At 33.0% G+C, this 15,618-nt stretch overlaps 1 protein-coding gene and 3 long non-coding RNA genes across 7 annotated transcripts; 2 read left to right on the top strand and 2 right to left on the bottom strand.

The window, feature by feature from the left end:
* Window positions 1–11,154, bottom strand: LOC129951025 (activin receptor type-1). Of its 2 annotated transcripts, XM_056063015.1 has the most exons (11): window positions 11,063–11,154; window positions 10,627–10,738; window positions 8,494–8,529; window positions 8,169–8,244; window positions 7,886–8,102; window positions 7,588–7,814; window positions 7,316–7,530; window positions 7,028–7,250; window positions 6,773–6,960; window positions 6,491–6,716; window positions 1–1,471 (listed from the first exon to the last, which is right to left on the bottom strand). In XM_056063015.1, exons 1-11 carry the CDS (start codon window positions 11,121–11,123, stop codon window positions 1,322–1,324), a joined length of 1,731 nt encoding a protein of 576 aa, XP_055918990.1. In that variant the 5' UTR covers window positions 11,124–11,154; the 3' UTR covers window positions 1–1,321. The 2 variants fall into 2 exon arrangements, with proteins under 2 accessions (XP_055918990.1, XP_055918991.1); XM_056063016.1 differs by lacking the exon at window positions 8,494–8,529 and having other exon boundaries at window positions 11,063–11,123.
* Window positions 11,155–11,455: 301 nt separating this feature from the next.
* Window positions 11,456–11,813, top strand: LOC129949330 (uncharacterized). Its single transcript, XR_008782023.1, has 3 exons — window positions 11,456–11,539; window positions 11,591–11,646; window positions 11,717–11,813. It is a non-coding gene; the product is annotated as an uncharacterized LOC129949330 (long non-coding RNA).
* A 73-nt stretch (window positions 11,814–11,886) lies between these two features.
* On the top strand, window positions 11,887–13,604 carry LOC129951268 (uncharacterized). Of its 3 annotated transcripts, none has more exons than XR_008782163.1 (4): window positions 11,887–12,306; window positions 12,363–12,673; window positions 12,748–12,953; window positions 13,007–13,604. It is a non-coding gene; the product is annotated as an uncharacterized LOC129951268 (long non-coding RNA). The 3 variants fall into 3 exon arrangements; XR_008782162.1 differs by having other exon boundaries at window positions 12,728–12,953; XR_008782164.1 differs by having other exon boundaries at window positions 12,725–12,953.
* A 279-nt stretch (window positions 13,605–13,883) lies between these two features.
* LOC129951595 (uncharacterized) lies at window positions 13,884–15,443 on the bottom strand. Its single transcript, XR_008782200.1, has 5 exons — window positions 15,373–15,443; window positions 14,755–15,308; window positions 14,344–14,684; window positions 14,184–14,284; window positions 13,884–14,118 (listed from the first exon to the last, which is right to left on the bottom strand). It is a non-coding gene; the product is annotated as an uncharacterized LOC129951595 (long non-coding RNA).
* Window positions 15,444–15,618: the final 175 nt, after the last annotated feature.

Below are 15,618 nucleotides of genomic sequence, written 5' to 3'. Positions count from 1 at the left end.
TATAATGGCACTTAGTCGAATTAAATTTTTTATTCTTAGTTAATGAATTAAAAAAAAAAAACAACAAAACAAAACTACTTATTTACCGCTTTAATTTAAATCAGGCACTGGTCGTACAATTTTTGTTTATTTTTTATTTTCGTTGAAATTTAAGGCGCGGACAATTACTTAAGGCACAGATGTAAATTAACAAACAGAAAATAATAAAATTACTTATTGTCCATTAGAGTAAGTTAGTTTTTTGGAATATTCGAACATTTGTTTTCACTTTGTTTTCAAAGAAAAAATTAAAGAACAGTTTTTTAAAATGGTGCACTAGTATTGATTGATTGATTTTTGTTTTGTATTCATAAGGATTGGTAGCACAAAAAGACTGCTTAACACCAATTGTAGAATTTAGGCGTCAATTTAAATCACAATGAATATATGGAAAAAGTGGTTTCATTAGGAAACTAAATGTCCCATTTGTTTTTTTATAAAGTTATAGCAGCGCTCATTGTTAAGATACGGAAACTCTTATCACTTTCTCAAGTATTATCTTATATAATTACATAAGCCGAAATTCCGTACTAAGTACAAATACAACGATCAATATGTTGGGGAAGAATATAAGACCCGGGAAAAAACTAAATTTTTAGTAACAATGGCATCAAAGTAACGTTACGTTTGTTACTTTTAAGATTATTGCACACATTCTTTGTTTTTTTTTTACATTATTGCAAAATATAAATATGAACATTTAGAATTCAATTTTGTGTATGAATAAGTTCCAAAATACAATAAGGACTACGTTTAAAATGAATTAGACAGAAAGTGATGTTTTGAAACAAAATTTCAATCCCCATTATTCCTTCCTAAATGATGTAGGACTTACTCTTTTGGATTCATTTTTTTTTTCAACGATAAAAGCAAACATTTTTATATAAAATCAAATTAATATTTCAAGTGAAAAAGCCTTATATTTCTTAAGACTAATTAAAAATTGTTTTTTCTTTTATTCTCCTTGGACAAAATAAATGTTTGTGAGATAAAAAAAAATATTGTATATTTTTTAAAACTTAATTTATCTTAAAATCAACCTTAAATATTAAGAAAAAAAATATAAATGTGTATTTCATAAGATACACATCATATACATACATACATACATATATGTAATTAAGAAATGTACACAGTTTTTTACGATTTTATAATATAACTTAGATTGGCCTTACGTTTAATTAACGTATCAAAAACTTACATAATGGAGTTTGTTTTTTTTTGTCGTATTATTTAAATCAGTTTTACGTTATTTTTTTTTTGTTTGAACATATAAACGATATTAGACACATACTTCGTCATATTGTAATCTAAATTTATCATCAGCGGAAGCTAATTTGTGTAGAGTCTTTTTAATACGCAAAACTGGCAAACGTACATTGGCGTTTTGATGCCAACATTCTTTCATTAGTTTTGACATGCCAGCAAGCAGCTGAAAAAGAAAGGTTGAAAATAAATAAATAAATCAAGAAAATAGTTTAGTAGAAGAAACATTTCGAAGGTTATTTTATCTTTGCATTAATATAGAAAAATCTAAATTTAATTAAGAACACAAATTATTGAAGTTGAAGATATCCTTAAAAATAAATATTAAAAATTCAATTCTGGGAATAATTATCCTTTATTTTAAAAGGATAACATTTTTAATACATTCATGGTAGGCGGCAAATAAGAACAATGTCTAAAATTGAGCATATACAGTTGTGTTCAAAAAAATAATAGTGCCTGTTTTTTTTAGATTAAAACGTGACTCAAAAGTTATATAATTTTTCTTTTGTACAAAATAGGTAACCCAGTCTTTTATTATTATGCTTAAAGACTACTTTGTTTAAAACAAATAAGGTAGTGAAAACATGAATTAAATCAAAATAAAGCCAAAACTAATTGTTCAAAATAATAGGAGTAAACAAAGTAAAGTATAAAAAACTAAAAAAAAATATTCAATATTAAGATTTTTTGTCAGTATTTTGTGGAAAATCCTTTGTTTTTTATAATTGCTGCACATCTGCGTGACATAGAGTTCACAAGGGCCTGACAACGCTCAACTGGAATTTGGTTCCATGTTTCCTCGACTGCGTCTCACAACTGCCTCGAATTCAAGGGTCTTCGTCGAGAAACACCCTTTTCACATCTGCCCATAAATTTTCTATGGGATTGAGGTCAGGCGACTGAGCTGGCCAGTCCATGACCTCAACCATTTCTGGCAGACTACTAGTGTGTTTCGGGTTGTAGTCTTGTTGAAATACCCATTTAACCGGCATATTCCAACTCGCATAAGGCAGCATCACACTGGACATTATATCCACATAAGCGCGCTGGTCCATCGTGCCAATGATTTCATGTATGGGGCCAACACCACTTTAGCACCTCCATGCTTTACCGTTTTAATGGTGTACCGAGGCTTAAACTCGGAATTTTCTGGACGTGTCGGACGTATTGCCTAGAGCCAGTTCCACGGAATAAAACAATTTTGGTCTCGTCAGTCCACAAAATATTTCGCCATTTCTCTGCAGGCCAATTAGCATGGCTTCTTGCAAATTTCAAACTAGCGGCTACATGTTTTTTTGTAAGCATCGGCACTTTTCGTGGACTGCGAGCGGAAAGATTGTGTTCCAACAAACGCCTTCTTATTGTTACGCTACTTACTGCCAGTCCTAGATTTTTCTGGATCATCTTAGGGGACGCAAAAGGATCCATTCGGCTGTAGCGAACAATACGACGATCGTCATTTTCACTCGATTTTCTTTTCCGTCCCCGGGTTTCGACTTTTTTTCATATTTTTCAGCATTGGCGATCATTTGGTCAAGGCACCCCAACATCAACTTTATATCCTTATACGTTTTTTCTTCATTTCGCAACTTTTTTATGATTTTCCGTTTTTCGTCGGTGCAGTGCTTTCCTCGGCCCACTAAATAACCAATCTTGTTTAAATATTCGAGATTCCAACTATTTAATATTCCTATTTTAATTTAGTTACTTAGTGTTTATTTTTTTTTAAGTTTTTGATTTTTTTTTTACGTATAATATAACTCACACTCCTATTATTTTGAATAGCCTGATTGAGAGTAAAGATCATTTGATCTCTGGTTACAAATGTAAAGGGTTATGAATTGCAAACCAGTTCATTGTTTTATCATCTTTAATGTCCCGTTATACTTACCAGTAGAGAAGTGGGCTGATTACCAGTATACACATGGTAAAAAAAAACACTTGAGCAAATTTTGTAAACACACTCCTATTATTTTGAACACAGCTGTACATAGTCAGGGTAAAATTATTCAAAGCAATGATTGAATTCCACAATAAAATTGAAGTGGGCAAAATAATAAGAGTGGATCATTTTTTTTTCTTCTCATAATAGAATCTATGCCTTAAACGTTTTTAATTAGACCAAATTTTACATCCGAATTTTCTTTGACATGACTGTAAAACATTTCCAGTGCTACTAACCATTAATGCTGGTCACTTGCAATGCACCGTTAGTTTTACTTACAAATGTCAGATTTGCAATGGTAAAAAAAATAAGAGTGCTGAGTAGAATTGCATTATTTCTGGTCTTGTTCATTTCCGATAGCAATTTATTTATTGAATTTAGAGTTAGACTTGTATTTAAGTATTTAAAGTGTATTTATTTTTTAATTAATGGGTAGCGGAAGGCATTGTTCAGAGGAAGAACGCCGTTTGATTCTCCAACTAAGAGATAAAGGCAAAACATACAGTTTCATTGCAGATGGTCTTCACCGATTTCAATGTGTTGTTGCTAGGGTGCTAAAGGAGCGAAGTCTACCAACAAATTTTACCGAAAAAAAGAGGACGCCGAAAAAAAACAACAACTTTGCTGGTCAAAAGGATTGTTAGAGAGAGGTGCTTAAAAATCCCTTTACAACATTAAGCGGTATAAAAGTAAATCTAATATTGGATATAAGCTCTCGCACAATCCGCAAAAGCTTGCAGGATACAAATGTACATGGTCGAATTGCGAGGAAGGTTCCATTACTTAGTTCTAAGAACATAAATCAGCGTTTACGATTTGAAAAAGTAAATCATTCCCGAAATTGGCGAAATGTTTTTTTAGTGACGAAATCAGGTCCTATCTATTTGATAAAAAATAATATGACCAAGGAAATCTATTTGGACACTTTGGAAAATATAATGCTTCCATATGCCTTTAGTGTGGACCTACAGGCAAGATAACGACCCCAAGCACACGGCTAAGGTGGTGGACAGGTGGTTTCAACAAAATAATGTGCAGGTATTGCAATGGCCTTCTCAATCTCCGGATTTAAATCCTATCAAGAATCTTTGAAAAGATTTGAAGAATAGGGTCTCGTATAATCAACAGGCGTTATGGAAAGAGATACAGGAGGCATGTAATTCTAAACCTATGGAAACATGGCGAAAACTAATGAATTCTTTACCAAAAAGAAGAAGAAGGCAAACACCAGGTGGAACAACCCTCTCACGTTTCGTAAGGGACTCAAACTGGTTCCATTGAGCTTAGGAGGAAGCTTTAAGATTCATTTGGTATCACAATGGGCCATTAAACTGGCCTAAGTGTGTACGTTTCTATCTTGGACAGCCGCTTTAACCTAACCTAACCTATGCCAAAAAGATGCGGTGCGGTACTAAAAAAAAGTACATTCTAAAAAATACTAAAGCTTTAGAGGTGGCCCACATACTAAAATTCGTGAAGAAAAGCGTTTAAATTGATATTTTTTTAAATTTTTGGCCAGGATAAAAATCAACTTAAAAACTTATTGAGCAGGGTTTTGTTATTGAAGGTTATATTATTGTGAACAAAAATTAGGGAGAAGAAGTATTTCGGAAAAATATATGTATTATTTTCATTGGAATTAAAACAAATAAAGCCTAAAGCAAATTAATGGAAAAAATCGGTTTCACCACTGGATATAAGATGCCAAGTTACAGTAAGTAAAAAGGGGATGGTTCGGAATACCGCGTCTTTAACAGCCTGGTATTGAAGCACAAACGAAAACTGACTTAATCCAACCAGATAAAGGAGGCTGAACTAAACTTAGGGCAACAAATAAAAAAATATTAGAAAATCAAGGGAGTAGAGTACGTATGACAAGGTAAGACACAGCGTTGGAAGGCATTTCATATTTGCGAGGAAGTACGTTTCGATTTCCCTCGAAGCAGATATTGTGACAATGATAAAACTTAGACGATCTGTTTAACTGGTGCGCTTAGTGACAAAGATAAGGATTTAAGATTTAGAATGGTCCAACAAAATAATAGGGCAGTGTAGTCTTGGACTATTTCGGGTATTTTTCGATTCTTATCACAATTTCTTTTAAATTTAACGACATTCGATCAATTTTACTGCTGATGCTCTTCACTGACCTCCATGTGTTGTTGATAGAGTGCTTCAACAGCCCCAAAAAAAACCAACAACTTTGCTGATGAAAAAAATATAAATAAGAGCTTAAATGTCAGATGTCAGCTCTCGCAGGATGCAAATTATTTCGACGAATTACGAGAAAGTATCCGTTATACAGTTTTAAGATCTAAAGCTTTCACAATCGAATACAACAAATAGATAAAATGTTCTTTTTTAGTGACGAAACCGAGATAAATATATTTGGAACTAATAACAGAATTTGTGTGAAGGATAAATCAAGATCTGAAAAACTGTTGAACACGGTGACGGCAACATTAAATTCTAGGGTTGCTTTTCTTATACTGGAGTAGGTCCTATTTATTGTATAAACATTAATATGACTAAGCAAACCTATCTTTACATTTTGGAAAATATGACTCTAGTGTCTACAGCAAGATAACAATCCTAGCCACACGGCTATAGTGGTGAACAGGTGGTTTCATCAAAATAACGTACCGGTAATACAATGGCCTTGTTAATCTCCAAACTTAAATCGTATCGAAAAACTGTGGAAACATTTAAAGAAAAGGATCTCGACTAATACAGAACAAATACCAAAGAGATTATTTGGAAAGAAATGCCGCAAGTACGGAACTGTGCACCTGTGAAAACATGCCGAAAACTTATCGACTCTATGAGACCGAAAAAGTGACCCATTAGCAACTCTTTATAAATGGCGTTTAAATTGTTTTTTTTTTTTTTTTTTTTACTTTCCAGATGCATTGTATTATTTTCTGAATAGGATATAAATGAACTTACAATGTTAGGTTAAAGACAGAAAAAGTATTTTGTTAAACATTTCTTTTTATTTCATCGCTTTATTGCAAACTAAATGCAAAAATTGGTTTCACTTTTATTATTTTGGCCACCACAGTATATAGTCTTTTGAAACTTAGATATGAGAATATAAGTATGTATACATAGCCTTTTGAACACAATGCTACATTTTTTATTCATAGGATATTTTCAGAAACACTGATTTTATAATTTAATCTCCAGTCAAAAAATTTTTACATTACTAATATAAAAAAGTCCAAATAAACAACTTACCGGATCCGAACTCCAGCGATTCGGTATCGATGGACGATGATTATCGCTGCACACAACTTTTTTCATATCTTCAAAACTTGGATCTGAAGGTACAACATCATAATATGGTACTTTGTATTCTTCAGCTATACCACCCGATATCGTCCTTCTACAAACCTCCCAAAGAACAAGACCCAAAGCATAAATATCTGCCCGACGAAGTGCTTCAAAACAATGCATATTTATACTACAAAAGAATTAAATTAAAATCAAATAAATTCATTAAATTATTATTAAACAAACCTCTCATCGAGTACTTCTGGTGCCATATAACGTTTGGTTCCAACTTTTGGATTATTACCAAGATCTAACTTTCCAGTGACATGGGAATGCGTGACAGCCAATCCAAAATCAGCTATCACACAAGTTCCATTTGGTTTGACTAAAATATTTTTTGATTTTAAATCACGATGCGCAATTCCTGGTTTACCCTGGTTTATTAATTATTATTATTTATGAAACAAGTTCATTAATTTTCATAAAAACTATAAAATTTACCTCTTTTCCGAAAATTTCAGTATGTAAGTGTACAAGACCATTTGCAATGGATAAACATATCATTATCATATCATAATGACTGAGGGCATTCCTGTTCAAATGATCAAATAGGGACCCATGGGGATAATAGTGAGTGAGTAACCATAATTGAGTGCAGGAATTTCTTGATATCATATCTGATCCTATATAGCCAAGGATATTTGCATGTCGAAGTAATACAGTGCTACAAAATAAAACAGCAAATTAAGATCAATTTTGTTTCAACTTTAAGAACAAATTTGAACAAACCTATAAATTTCAGTTTCTCTCTTCCACGATTCCTCATCACGAGAGAAGAATATTTTTACAGCAATACTTTCACCGTGCCAAATTCCACGCCAAACCTCTCCATATTTTCCCCGGCCAATGCAATCGACTAATGTTATTTGTTTAGCTAAAGTTCTTTGAACTAATAATGGAAGACCACTTCCAGAGCCTGATGTCACAGAATGTTGAAAGTATTCCTACGTACAATTTTATTTGTATTTGTTTGTATTCGAGTCTATTTCAAAGTAACATACCTTTAAAGTACTGTCGCCAGCGCTTGTAGCTCTCAACATATCATCACTAACCAAATAAGATTCCGGATCTTGTTTGTTTCTAAAGGCAGTCAAGTTTTTCTGATGTTTCCGCCGTAAATAGTAAAGAACTATAGTTCCAATTACTACAATAACAAAAACCGGTCCAAGTATCGCAAATGATAACTTTACCATCCCATTTCCCATCGGATCTACTTGAGTTACTTCATCTAAAGTAGAAAATTTAAAATTTATAAATAAGATTGATTTAAATTCTTTAAAAAAAAAAGATTAAACATACTTTGAAATACCGGAGGTAATTCAGGAAAATCACCCCCATTACAATAGTCATCGGAACAGCATACCACATTGATTTGTACCACAGCATGCCGTTTTCTCGGTCCTAGATTATTCAGTGTGTTCTGATTACAAATCAATGGTAGCTGTTCTGGTGATGTTGTGCATCCCCGTGAAACATTTTCTTCACCATAGGCATTGCGAGTTCTTGATTTCCAACACTGTTTAAAATATTACAAGACAAATGTTAGGAACAACACTAAAGATATCAAAATCAATTTATTTACTTGAATGGCATTCTGGCACATATGAGCATCATGTGTTACATTTTTGCACGGCGATTCACATGAGTAGCATTTAAATCTGTATAGAAATATAAACTGTATTAGAAAAATCTAATTACTCCAATATTTCGTTTTAAAAAAAGAAACAACTCTACATGCTCTATAAAAAATTGAATTTGCAAAAATATAGGAAAACATTAAAAACAAGTGTATTGCAAAAGAAAACATTTAAAAAAAAAGGACAAAACGAAGCAGCACACCACAAAAAAAAGCATCGGCATCATCATTCACCAATGATGATTTAGCCATCGAACTCGATGCCCTTTACCTTCTTCGCATTCTTCTTTTTGATTTTGTATGCCTCCTAGAGGTAGTAGCATATGCGGGGAATATATTAGGATTTATTAAGAGAATAAAGTTTATATATTTTTAAGGGGGTTACTACATTATTATATGTTTCTATGAACTAAGTAGGTATGATCCACTTTCTTTTTCCATAAATATTGGTTATTTTTTAAGTAAAATTTGTCGTACATCAAATATTTCCATTTTTAACATGTGAAATTTACAATACCTAAGAAAAAAATTGGTCATATTAGGAATATAAAAAATCTAAAAGCAGCACAATGGTAGTACCTCTGGCATTAATAGTAGTTAGTGCGTTGGACTGTCATGCTAGAGGTCTTGGGTTCGATCTTTGCCTGTGCCATCTAAAATATTTTCACAGGTACTGCCTGTTGAGAGGAATTGACAAATTCTCTAAGAGTAAGAGTCATGAAAAGTGCTTTCTCAAATTTGCCGTTCGGATTCGGCTTAAAACTCCCCTCCATCTCTGACAACAGTACTCGCACACAGGTATGGTTGAGAGTTGTAAGTCACTAGGCCCTAGTTCTCAACGGACTGTTGCGCCACACAATTTATTTATTTATAACCCTCATAGCTAGACTATTTTATTGACATCATGTAGGATCTTAGCTTAGACTCGAACAACCTAATCTAATCCATTTCTCCAGCCTAAACACGGCGATGCTCACGTTACCTGCAGAATTAATTACAAGGGGCTTTCCGACCTGATTACTTTTCGCTCATACGCTTTAGGTGATCTACCGATGAAGTCCACAGATATTAGTTATTATCATGATATCTACTTCGAGGTAGATTGCAGCTTCTTCAGAATCGTCGTTAATCAGCAATTATCCGTAAGCCGTAAGAGTTTTCTCTGGAACCTGGCTTAGGGAAGGAAGTGACGTAGCTAAACTACCTGTTTTCCGATCTACGAGTATTCGGCAGTAACAACTTTTAAATAAGTTTTTACCAGCAGCTAGCATATTTCTTCTACTAAAGGATGTGCCATCTAATGGGTGTTTTTCATAGGTAATTTCGGCACTAACAGCTGTTTTCCAGTCGAAATGTCATACCGCCCAGGAGAGAAGTGTGTCGCTTATTGCCAAAATGAGCCCGTTGTATAAAAATAAATTTTGGCCGAAATGAAGAACCTACTGCACCTTCTATAAGGAAGGTTGAGCCAGCATCTGGGGATCGGAAAACCCTTCGAGAGTGACAGTTTGATGCAAATTATGAGTTGGAACCTTATTTTTTTCAAAGCAAGGCTGGGATGTGAGTAACTTTTTATTCTACTAAAATTGAAGACATGTATTTGGACAACCATTCGTGCTAAAAAAGTCCATGATGCAATCGATCTTTTTCGCACCAAGTCAACACATTTTTTTGGGGGGATTGGCAACGTTTAAGTTGTGAGGGGGTAAACCGTTATAGGCCGATGTTGGGCTAACAAATCGAAGAAACCATACAAGCACTTAATGCCAACAAGTATGATTAGTTACGGAATATTTTATTACAAAACAAACCGGACCAGCCATTTGAACGGCGTTTTCGTTTATAATAAATAGAGAAATATTTGTTCTTACTATTTTTTACATGGAAAAAAGATATCCTCGAAGGATCAAAGATTTATATTCATATACTACTATCCTGATGACATGGCCCATTCACAGTCTACGCCACCAAAAACTTTATTTCCCCGTCCGCCAATAAATGTGAATTGTTTAAAAATGATTGTCTTATTCTTTCGATGGTGATGTGAGAAAAAAGTTATTGTTCCCAAAACTGATCTTGAGTTTTAAACATGGTTGTAAATGTATGAAAAACGAATCATTCAAATGTTTCCAAAAACCGTGGCAGTTTTGACTCTAAGGAAGTTAAATAGCCACAAAACAATCAAATTTTTGATCCTACAGGTTTTTCAATTGATTTACTGGACTTCACTTAAATTCTCCTGCCTCTTTAAATTATTTTAATAAATCCTTTCAACCAGCTGGGTATATACAAAATTGTTACCTAATTAGTTTTCTTAAAATACGACCCTCGCATCTCGTCGATTATAAACGAATATTTATGGATCAAAATAGAGGACCTTAATGAGATTCCAAACAAAACTTACCTTGGATGTTTTTGTATAGAATTCTGCAGTGGAAATTCCCTAGCACTTGAATGGCTCGCTTCTAGATCCATATTTTCTTGATTTTCTCCCAACAGCCGACCATTTATTTCGCCTGAAATTTGATTAAGAACACACACTTAACTTTTGGTACGAAATTCAAGAGTTTTAAAGATTATATTTAATAATTTAAACGAATTTAAACACTTTGTTTCAATTAACACGTAAATAATATTTATATATTATGTATAATTCCGTGTCCAGCTGAATTATGATCTATTTGTATTATTTTTTCTTCTTCTTTCATTCAGTGAAAATAAATGCCACCCTTTTTTTAAAAACACAAAATTTATGATATGCTTCGGTTTTATTTATTCACAAATATATTAGATTGTTAGAGAACATTTTGAAATTGTAATATTATGTATTTTAAACCAACCTTTAGCGATATTTTGAGTTAAAATCGAAATTAAAATTACTATAAATACAATGGCAGCCATTGTAGTTACCTATCAAAAAATCAAATCAAAATAATAAACGATGTGCTATGTAAATGCAAGGGATTTTTCTTTATGGATTTGGGTTATTTTCTGAAGAGTGTGTTCAGCGATTGAAGGTGATGTACTTAGTTATACCCCTGTTTCATGACATTTTTTGACCCCTGCAACATTCAATGTTTACATCATAGAGGAAATATATTATCTAGAGTCCCGACCGGTACCCGTCCTACCTGAAACACCCTTAAATTTTATTCGAGGTGAACTCTCTCAAATTCCCTATCGGTGAATACATGTGAGTGGTGAAAAAAAGCAAAATGGGGGATTTCCCTTATAAAAAAATGTATGGAAATTTTGTGACCTGTCAAAAATTACAACCAATTTTGCAAAACAAAACAATGGGTTTTCGGATTTTAAGAGTAAGTATTTGTTAATTGTTCTGATTTTTAATATAATTTGATATTTTTCAGACCAAAAATCTTTATAATGAAGAGAGGATATACAAGTTCACTTAATTAAATAAAAAGTAAGTTAAATTGAAGTGAAGGAGGTACAACAATAATCGATTTATTTTATGGTCAATCTTTTCATTTTAGATGCTGCCAATAACATACTATAATGCGGGAAGCATTTTCCTTGAAGAAATCTGGGAGACAAAGCAACAAGGTGCTGATTTGCAGGCAAGTTTTGTGTGTATTATATTTCTCTTAAAAAATAATATTAATGTTTTTAACGACAGATACAGATTGTGTTCTCAATGTCCATAGATGCCGCAGGTGTTTACGGTGGAGGTGTCGCCATCAAAAACCATCAGCAAAAACACCACCAAGTCAATGATACAAGTACAAGAAGAAGTTTTGCCATGCAATAGTCGACCGCTAACGCCCTTTTCGATCAATTTCGTAAGTACGTATCGAAACAGTCATATCGTTGCCAACTAGCTTAATCCTCATCTTCTAGGTGTAAAGAGTACTACCAGAGACGCAAAAAAAGCAAGAATACAATCCAAAAAGTTTCAGCCTTGACTGTAAATTAAGTGAATTCAATTCAAACACTAAGGATTGCACTGGCTTAACGGTGGCAATCATTCGGAGTTAAAGTTTAAGTTTAAGTTAAACAAATTCGGATCAGTCTCTCGGCGAGTTGAATCCATCGATTTTCACACAGAAAATCAACATCAAAAACAGTAAGTCAACTTCCAATTGCGATTTCCTTATATAATGAAAATTAATTTGTTTATAGTCGAGAAAATTCAGCAGCGTCATGGCCAACTTGCCTATTAACCAACCCATCTCTATTCGCAGTGGAAGTGTTTGTGGATCAAGCGATCTCTGCGTGTCAACAATGCGAACACAATGTCATTAGGCCGGAGTACCAACCTGGACCCTTGTATTGCAAAAGCGCGAGAAGATCAGTGTAACTGCGATGCAGCGGCTACTGCAGCCGCTGAGGCTGACACCGCCTGGAAGAGGTAGGTGATACGAATGCCGGTTGAGAAGGAAATTGTTGGTAGAGTATAGTACCTCCTCAATGACGGGAGTCGCAAGTCATTGGTAAGCCATAAAAAATAAATTATAAATAAATTAAATACAAAACAATCTCAGCAGTTTTGTATTTACTACTTTAGAAATCCCTGCAATTTTAAGAAACTTGAAGACTAACGAAATGAAGCTGAATTCCATGTTTAGAATCAACTGGAAACGACACAAGAATGCCCCTACAAACTGCGCTTATGATGTTCCAAGAGTTGCTGCGCAAATGGTCGCGAGCCGGCAACCTTCATATAGTGAAAATATCGGATTGGAATTTGTCAACCCAAACGACTACTTCACAGTAAGTTTCACATAAACAACAAAACAAAAGCACTAATTGATGTTTTTTTTCAGCTACGAATCAAAGCGAAGCTAAGAAGTCGATATGCCGTTCAGTTGGTTCGACGATATCTTCGAATCTCATCCATGATACGTCGTTGCGTATCTAGTTTTTAAATTAAGCTATATTTTTTTCAAAATTGTTTGTAATTGAGTATATTTTTTGTTTTTAAAATTCAATTCCATTATAGATTATAGTTTTTATTTAAAATGTATATTACAGCTAGGTTCCTAAATTTATTTCTATGTATATCTAGAAAATAATCTTTTTTTGCAAACAACTTGTTTATTTATTTTGAGCTATAGTGTAATTTTGTATATATTGTATATTCTACTGTTTCTTTGCTGACTAGGATTATTTTTATTCAAAATTATTTATAATTTGCTTTACTTTAATAATAAAGGAATTTGTTTTGAATTCAAAGATGTTGGTGCTTTTTGCTTCAGGGGTTGAATTCGGTTGAATCAAGTGAATTTTGAAGAATATACAAATGGTAATGTACAAATTTTAAATAGTTCGTTTGAGATAATTTTTGATGCTGATTACGAATCTAAACTTCGATTTTAGCTACATGTGCTCAAACTGAAGAACACCATTTCTCAACATTATTTTTTTATTTATCCAATGTTCAACAAGATGAAAAGTACGAAACAAATTTAAGCGAAATATTAAAAAAATATTGTAGATTTGGAAATCATCACATTTAAAAAAAAAAAAACTACTTCATGAATTTAGTGAGCCTAAAAAAGCCTTAAATGTATGTATATTATGTCACTAATTATAAATTTGAGTACCGAATGGAATTTAAAAACATATTTGAATTAATTTCATTGTATTTAAAAAAATAACATGATTAACAAACCAGGAAGTCTACATGTTTAATGTTTCAAATTATTTTTTTTTTATAAAAAAAAAGAATACAATATTATTATTAATGAAAACAAATTGTTTTTATCCATATGCTCATCATTGCCAACAAAAAGGAGACATTTAACATTTTGAACTAATAGATAGAAATGGTATGTGATGTTAGTGCTGATGAGTTAGTGTGATGTTAGTGCGAAGTTTTGAGGGCGCTATTGCTTGATATAGAACCCTCCAGCTGTGATGATTCTCATCGTATCAGCTGAAAGAAGATTTTTAATTATAAAATAAATTACCTCAAGCAAAAACATAACACTTTTCACTTACTCTCTGTTGTAAATCATTAAGCTTTTAGTGCCAGATCAAGATTGGATAGTCCAGGCTCTGGAAAAATCTTAACGATAGGATTGCCTGTTTTAGACCCGCCTCTGAAATGAAAAAAACTTAAAAAACTAAAAGAAGTGATTTATTTGTTATTAAAAATCACCTCAATGGACTAGAAGCGTCACATCTTCAGCTAGAATCGTTTGTGATTTTTTGTGTTGTTAAATGAGAAATGCAATTTCTTCCAGTGGGATAAAACAACTTGAACAACGTGAACAACTTGAGAAGATTCTCGACTTCAGAATCTGGCATTTTCAAAAAGAATTGATAAAGAGAAAAAGGCGACGTTTTTTCTTCGTCCAGCCAAATACCATCGCCAGCAGATTTTCCGAACTTGTCTCCTTCTTCGTTGGTAACAAGAGGCAGAATTGAATTAAAGATATTGACGCATTGAAAGCAATAAATCATGAATAAAGGAAGGTATTTCAATTGAATTCCAGAGACCTACAATTTAAATTAGAAAAAGCGAAAATTAAGATAGTTCTTATTTTATTATTTATAAACACATCCTCACCAACTACATCACAGAGTTCGCCAAAAAATGTAAAAGGAAGGTATTCAAATGTGCATTTCTGCAAAAAAGAACATAGTGAATCAGATCAATTGTCCAATCCTCGGTGGTAGGTACTGTCTTGAAAAACTGACTGTAGATTAAATTAACTATTGTTCACATGATCAGGAAGGACTTGCATACATTGCGATCTTTCGCCTATCCGTAGCTGGCTCAAAGAAGTGTTTTGCATTGCAAAGATGGTGGCACATTACGTGAATGTGCTACTGCTTTCACACGCTGCAATTAATTCAACTTGTATTTGTATTTGGCTTGGCTATAAATGACCACCAAGTAAAGAGATTCCTCAACTTTATAACAACTCTCGACTTGTATATCCCCATCTCGTCAAGTGAAGCATGTCGGATAGGTTGCAAAGCGAAGCTTTTCAGACTTCTGCGACATCGCTGGAGTCGCCCCTTCTTATTCCTACAAGGTTTAAAATGAGGATATAAGCCATCAGAATAGAGCGATTTGATTGCCAGGAACAAAGTCTTGTTGAGGAGTGTAATTTTTTACTAAAAAACAAAACAAAACAATATTCATATAATTTGAGTTAAAAATTAATATGAACACATTTACCTTCAATTTGTACCTATTCACTCCACAATAAATATGTCGGCGTTGCTGGCTTCCTACTCGGGGCTTTTACTTCCACTTTTATTGTTGGTTCTGGTAATCCTTGGTTTCTTCTTTATCTGAGGATCAAATTAAATTCATTAAATTCATTATATATTTTTATTTCAATTAATTAATATTTTGTTTTACCTTCATTTGCATTATTGATACTGAATTTTCTTTTGTTTACATTTTCGTAGAATTCTCAAA

This window comes from Eupeodes corollae, chromosome 3 (genome assembly GCF_945859685.1).
Source record: "Eupeodes corollae chromosome 3, idEupCoro1.1, whole genome shotgun sequence".
Taxonomy (NCBI): domain Eukaryota; kingdom Metazoa; phylum Arthropoda; class Insecta; order Diptera; family Syrphidae; genus Eupeodes; species Eupeodes corollae.
The sequence above is the reverse complement of the archived record's forward strand: the minus strand, read 5'-3'. Positions and strand labels throughout refer to the sequence as shown.